At 44.5% G+C, this 7,068-nt stretch overlaps 1 protein-coding gene across 1 annotated transcript; it reads right to left on the reverse strand.

Annotated features, from left to right (window-relative positions):
- Window positions 1-4,676: 4,676 nt before the first annotated feature.
- maca lies at window positions 4,677-7,068 on the reverse strand. Its single transcript, XM_070287358.1, has 3 exons — window positions 7,054-7,068; window positions 6,142-6,975; window positions 4,677-5,687 (listed from the first exon to the last, which is right to left on the reverse strand). The coding sequence occupies exons 2-3, from the start codon at window positions 6,953-6,955 to the stop codon at window positions 4,744-4,746; spliced, it is 1,758 nt and encodes a 585-aa protein (XP_070143459.1). The 5' UTR covers window positions 6,956-6,975; window positions 7,054-7,068; the 3' UTR covers window positions 4,677-4,743.

Here is a 7,068-nt window from a genome sequence, read left to right on the forward strand (position 1 = left end):
TCAAAGCCCGACACACAACAGCCAAGGATATCTCGAGGGCGTGTCCCGGCCATGGATGACAGTGCAAAGGAGCCGGAGCTGGAGCTGAAATGCTGGGAACTGGGATGCTGGGGATGCTGGGGCTGCTGGACGCTTGAGTTGAGCAGTCGGTTACCAAATTGCGATTACTCAACAACAGAAGAGGCGGCGGCGTCGGCTGCTGACTGACCAGAAACCGATTTGGCCGTTGCCTACTTATTGGCCATTGATTTCTGAAAAATGGGCCAGCCAAGGAGGAGGCCAATTTGTGGGCCAATTTAATGCGTTATGATCTTTATGAGGGGAGCGGTAGCTCCTTAGACCCTGCCTGCTGCTGTCGATTACTTTTTGAGCCTCTCCACCGAGCCGAAACCGAATCATTTGCCATAACACTTTGCCAATGCCAGCTCAGCACCACTCTCCGGTGTCCTTTCCCCCGCTGCTGGTGTTTGGTAGTAGTTTTTGTTTCGTGTTCGAACATCTTTATGGGTAATTAAAACTTTTGCCCATTTTTGCCTGAAAGTTGGTTTTTGTTTTGCCCAATTCCAATTCCCCCCCTTTCCGAACAAGGGTTTTACCCCCCACATTCGCATTCTACCACAGCTTCCTGTGTTCTAGTCAAATTTATTGCCGTTCAATAATACCAATTTTTGGCCTTTCTTTTGCCGGAGATGCCAACAGATGTGTTGGCAAACTATTTCGCCCAGAATAGTTTTCGGAGCACGTTTGTGTTCACACTCGAGTGTTCCACATTATTGAAATTGAAGCGCGGTAATGTGTCTGCAATTTTTGGTCCCGACTTCCCGTTCCGCACAACTTTTGGCATTCCGCATTTGGCAAATTATTTTCGCCAGCCAATGCTCCGCGCTTATCTCGGTAAGTTTCGGGTTATTTGTGGCCCAAACTTCGGGTTCCGCCAACTGCAATTTCTCCACATCGATAAGAAGTGCAAATAATGAGAAGAAACAGGAATAGAGAAGGATAAGACTAAGGAAGTAAGTAACTAGAGAAAGTCAGCGCCCAACATTGTAATGTCGAAACTGGGCTTATTATAATGCAACTTTATTCTAAATATAACCCCTTAAATATCTGATTAACTTGAAGCTGGAAATGAAATTCTTCATATCTCAAAGTATAAATACCTAAAGTTTAAATCTTTTCAGCTCACAAGAAGGCGAATCTCAAGCCCTTGGATGAACTCATTGTTGTACTAAGCAGGCGATTTCCAAGCAATCGTAGCCGACTCTTAACCCTACCCATTAGATGTTGGCCCCGCTGGGAAGCAGCTTTCCTGCATTATCTCTTGGGGGAAGTTGCCCAACTGGAGCAGTCGGCCTATAGCAAATTTTCGAGTATTAACGCATCGTGGGGAAACTTCCGCTTGTTTGCCAAGCGGCTTAGAAGACGCACAAGAAAACACTCGCCCTCATCACACTTCCCCACATCCGCCAAGACAAATTGCAGATTGGTAGACTCCAACATCACTCGCTCGGGCCCTTCTCCGTTGTCGATTCCCCTTCGGGGCGCGTGGAACAAAGAAAAATCCATATTTTATTTTGATTATTTTCCGGCGCCTCGGCAGGTGTCGATTTCGTGTGATTTTTCTTTTGGTTAAAATTAAATTTAGCCCGGTACGAGGGACTCTTTCCCCAAATCAGCGTCAATCAATTTTGGTCGCTTTCGTCAGACAAAAACAAGCAGGCCTTGTCCTCGGCTTCGGCCTCCTTCGCACAGAAACCTCCGCCTTTTGTAATGGGAAAAATTATTGAATTTGTCAACGACTGCCGCAGGCTCTGGGTCCAAAAATTAGGTGGGTAGGATGGCTTTAAGCTCACCGGGACCCAGAATTAAAGAGCTGCGAGATTTATGCGACTGTTGTAGGTGTCAGGCAAACAAAATTATGTTTGGAAACGATTTTCCACCTTTGCCGTCATACATCATCGGGGCTACTACTACCCCTGCGACAATGGCAACAAGAGCAGCGGAAACAACCCTCCAACGTTAACAAATTTCTTTGCGACGTTTTTAAATTTTTTTCTTTTTTTTATTTCTGTGTTGATGGCGGTGGGAGGGGAAGGAAAGCGGCTAATGTAAATCGCATGTGTGTGTGTATGACCTACGCCTTATTTAGTGAGGCGTCCCAAGCCCCAGAGCCAAGTGATTTGTTGACAAAGAAATTTTTTAATAATTCACCGAGCCGGGAGTCGGGCCATACGGGAGAGGAAATCTCATTCAGCATAAGTGATGATGTAATTTTCGCTAAAAATTGAAAAAATCTCCATGCAGGCGAGAGCGATTGGGGTCGGTGGAGCGCCGGTAACCACTCACGTAAAATATGTTGCAACAATATGCTGCTGGCTGGAGTGTGTGCCTCTGACGATGATGAATGTGGCACGCATGCGTTGCACTGATTCCACTGACGGACTGGCTGACAATCCTGTCACGGCGTCATATGGATAATAAGACCCTTCAAAGGTCCTCGCAGCCAGTTTATCATTAAGCAAGGAAGTTGGAGTTCAAGTTTATGATATAGAGTACAGCCAGGATCGCCAGGTAGCACTTGGAATATGGCTTAGCCGAAGGAAACTAGGAGACTAAGTAAGAAACAGCTTTTACTATTTAAAAGATCATACATTGCTTTTAGTATAAATGTTTGGTAAGCATGGAAAATTCTACATTATTTATTTTATAAACTTCAAACAAGAGTCACTACTCCTTAAAAGACCAACTTATTGAAGGTCCCATCTCCGGTTCATTTACTGGAACTCAATAAAACAGGCATTGCAGGCAAGTGAACCCTGTAATGGGCATCCATTACAAGACCTGCAGTGGTCAGGTCCAACGACCTCCCCAGAAACTCACTCATGACTCAATGTCCTCCTCAGGGGAGACGCAATTCCTTCCCCACAAAATGATAGTCGGAAGCTGGACAACTTTTAATGCCGGCTGTCGATGGTCATGTGCATAGCTCATTAGTTTTTGCCTAATTTGAAAGGCAGGCGCTCGGTTCGGCTTGGCTTGGCTCCGTTCCTCGCCCTCCTTGGCCTAATGGAATTCAATCAATTTCCATTTATTTCGATAGCTAAAGTCGCACCACCACCGAGCAAGTCGGGGGTCCTGGAGCGGGAGCTGAAAAATTTCTTAATTATCCTGACGTGACGCTTGTGGGCGGCTCGGTTGACAAGCTTTTTAGCTCCCGCCGCTATTCACTCCCTTGTCAATTTTGTGGGCAGTCTGTTTTCTTAATGTTTGTGGACAAAGCAAGACAAATGGGTCTTGATACTGAATTACTAAGGAAAATTGTCGAGGAAAATGATTTGAACGAGAGAAAAAGGCAGCAAGGAACAGCAGTTGAAAATCCTGCATTTTCTTTTTCGTCATAAACTTAAAAATGTTTCTTGAAACTAAATTGATTGACAATAATTCCCGTTGAAAACAATATGCCACAAATGTCAATACAACAATAAAAGGGACCAAAAGAGAAAATCCCCGAAACAATCTTAGCCAGAGGAGCCAAAGAGGCAAATATGGAAGAAAATGATGAAAAGCTTATAATCTGTTTATCAACGGGTTGCAGCCCTTTTTTTCAACAAAGAAAAGAGGGGCAGGCGCAGGAGTTCCAAGAAAAATAAAATGAAAATGCTAAACAAAAGGGATGTGTAAATTTGATTTGCATTTTCTAAAAAAATATATATATATGGAGAAGTAATTGAATTGTTAGTAGGTTTTAGGTTATATTACCCCTTTGTTATTTTGCTTTATTGTTAAGCCAAATACATATGTATATATACGCCTCTACAAAATTCTCTTGGCCTTTCTGTATTTTTTCCTCTACTGTACAGGTTTTAAATACTCTTTGAAATTGGTTCAACGGGCTTATATTATTTCTGTAAAAATGCTAACCGAATTTTAAAATTTTATAAAAACTTTATCAAGCTAAAAATAAATAAAATACTTCCTGTCAGCGCTGGGCATTTTATGCCAACTGAAGATTATGCAAGACCCATTTATACTTGGGCTTAAAAAAAACTGCATACTGCCCTTGGCCCGGCAGAGTCCTTGTAAGGCAAAGGGAAGTCAACGAAATCTGGGAGTTAAATCTGAATGGGGCGACACACAGAAACGAGAGCAGCAGGAGCAGCCAAAGGGGAAACCGACCAAGAAACCAAAAAAGATACCGCAACCGAGAGATGCAGTAGTGGCAACTGTGAGCCTCAATTATAATGAGAAAAGCAAACGAATTGGAAATAATTTTCAATTCACTTGTTTCCCACCTACTTTCGTTGGCCGTACGGGCCGCGATCTCCAAATGTTTATGGACCCTTTGTTTCATTATTTATTTGACTCGCAAAGCTTTGCTTGCATTCCGGCATCCAAGGCGAAATCAGAAACTGAAACCGAATCGAAGGCAGCCCCTGGGTCAGTTGAGGGTGCCTGCAGATTGATAAAGCTGTTAATGTTTTTAGGAACAGAGGAGGGATCCCATGTGTCCGTAGGAGGGTCTTGTTTGCAGACGACAAGCCAAGCTCCTGCGGCCAAGTAATGAATTATTTATGTAAGCCCAGAGGACAGCGAACTGCACAACTGAATGAATGTGTAAAGGCAGAAACTAATTGGTATGGACTTCCTACAGGAACCCGGGACCTTTCGGTTTTAACGCGTCAGATCTTTAAATAAAACAAAATGGAATACGGTATAATTAGATGGTAGACCAAATATAATAATTTAAGTGTGTTTATAAGGAACAACATATCCGCCAGCACGCTTGGCGGTGTGCTCAATCTCGGCGAGATTTGGCCCTTGGCTGCGCTTGCCAAACGGCTGAGTATCTGGGTCCATTTGGAGTTTGTGGATTCTTGGGTCCACCTGGAACTGCTTGATGTGTCGCTCAACGGGCGGTGGAAAAGGATATGGCTCTTCACTGATCTGGCGTTTGATGGGCCGCGGAGGAGAATTTGGCTCCTGACAGCGCTTGCCAGCCGGCTGGGTCCCTAGGTCTATCTTGTTGGTTGGTCCACTGTTAGTAGCATCCTTAGGCGATTTATGGTCTTTGGCAAACTGGACCGTGATGGGCCGCGTAGCTTCTTTAAGGACGTAATTGTTCAGGGCGTTTAGGGCCACCTCAGCGGCCATGCGCTGATCGAAGCGCACGAATCCTGATCCCCGCGGCTTCCCAGTCGGCCAGCGCAAGACCCTCACCTCAATGATGGTTCCGTAGCGTCCGAACAGCTCTGTCAGCTTGCTCTCATCGATGTCGGGTGGCAGGTACGTCACATGCAAGTTGGCGTTAACAATGTCCTGGCTCCGGGGCCTGGCAAAGGCCACCTTAAGAGACTTTCCACGGACCTCGTGTCCATTGCACATAATCTGCGCAATTCTGGCGGCGTTTGTGTTTTTAAACACTACAAACCCGTATCCGAGACTTAATCCCGAATGCCTATGTCGGATTATCTTGTGATCTACGACTTCCCCAAACTTGGAGAAAATATTGAGAAGCTCGTTCTCCGTCATGTCGGTCGGCAAGTAATTAATAATGAGGTTAGTCTGGTTAGCTTCAGACACGGACACAAGCTCGCCATCGTTCTTTTTCGAGGTATCAGCTTTTGAAACCAGCCCGGATTTGTTGTCGAAGGTTTTCGGATATTCCATGTTGATGGTGCACGATTTCGCTTTAAAATAAAAATAAAACAAGCAATGAAATAAATTTAAAATTAAGAAGAAATTAAAAAGAGCACCAGGCGACGTACAGGTTGGAACAGCAAAAGAAAAAGGAAATCAAATGTACGTTCCCAAAGCTTTTTGGAAAGACACGTGTAGAGTAGTGACTCCGGGGTTAATCGATATCTGCATTGCAAACATGAACGAAATATCGCGTCATACGAGTTCTCTTCTAGTCCTACCCAACACTTTTGTTAGTGTTTAGAGGTTATATTTATCTTTTCCTATTTTGAGGGTATTTTGACATAAAAATACATTTCCAAATAAAATAATTAGGGTCAGGTGCGCCGCACGCAATTAAAACTTTAGAAAATTATACTTTTCCCGTTGTTAAAAAAATACTATAACTTAATTTTACTAACTCTAGTCTTTTGGACAATGGGAGACCTAAATTTAACGATTTACCTCTAAAGCACTTTTCAAAATGCTCTTTATATATATTCCAAGGTATTATCGCAGCTTGTTGGATTTTTGGCTTCATATGCCGCGGAGGAGGAATTGGCTCCTGACTGCGCTTGGCAGCCGGCTGAGTCTCAGGGTCTATCTGGTGGTGGGTTAGCCCACTGTTAGTTGTATCGTCGTTGGGACTGAAACATACCCGCTCATACTCTGGCCATTTAGGGCCTTTGGCAATCTGGACCGTGATAGGCCGCAAATCATCTTTAAGGACGTAATTGTTCAGGGCCTTTATGGCCACCTCAGCGGCCATGCGCTGATCGAAGCGCACGAATCCTACACCCCGCGACTTCCCAGTGAACGGGTAGCGCAAGATCTTCACCTCAATGATGGTTCCGTAGCGTCCGAACAGCTCGGCGAGCTTGCTCTCATCGATGTCGGGTGGCAGGTACGCCACATACAAGTTGGAGTTTACAGTGTCCTGGCTCCGGGGCCTGGCAAAGGCCACCTTAAGAGACTTGCCACGGACCTCGTGTCCATTGCACATAACCTGCGCAATCCTTGCGGCATTTGTCGTTTTAAACATTACGAACCCGTATCCGAGACTTAATCCCGAATGCCTATGCCGGATTATCTTGTGCTCTACGACTTCCCCAATCTTGGAAAAAATATCGAGCAGCTCGTTCTCCGTCATGTCGGTCGGTAAGTAATTAATAATGAGGTTAGTCTGGCCAGCGTCGTCGTGGTCGCCATCGTTCTTTTTCAAGGAATCAGCTTTTGAAACCAGCCCAGATTTGTTGATGCAGGTTTTCGAATTATCCATGTTGATGGTGCACGATCTCGCTTTAATAGAATAAATAAGCAACGAAATTAATAAAATAAAATATGAGAAGGAATTAAATAGTGCACCATGCGACGTACAGGTTGGAACAGCAA

Source organism: Drosophila kikkawai, chromosome 3R, assembly GCF_030179895.1.
Source record: "Drosophila kikkawai strain 14028-0561.14 chromosome 3R, DkikHiC1v2, whole genome shotgun sequence".
Classification (NCBI taxonomy): Eukaryota; Metazoa; Arthropoda; class Insecta; order Diptera; family Drosophilidae; genus Drosophila; species Drosophila kikkawai.

Excerpts from the sequence above, each read along its gene's own strand:
- maca (XM_070287358.1), bottom strand. The coding sequence starts at position 6,955 with ATGGATAATTCGAAAACCTGCATCAACAAATCTGGGCTGGTTTCAAAA. Across the intron at positions 5,688-6,141 it reads TTTTGAAAAGTGCTTTAGAG|CGAAATCGTGCACCATCAAC; the intron begins GTAAATCGTTAA and ends TTTATTTTAAAG.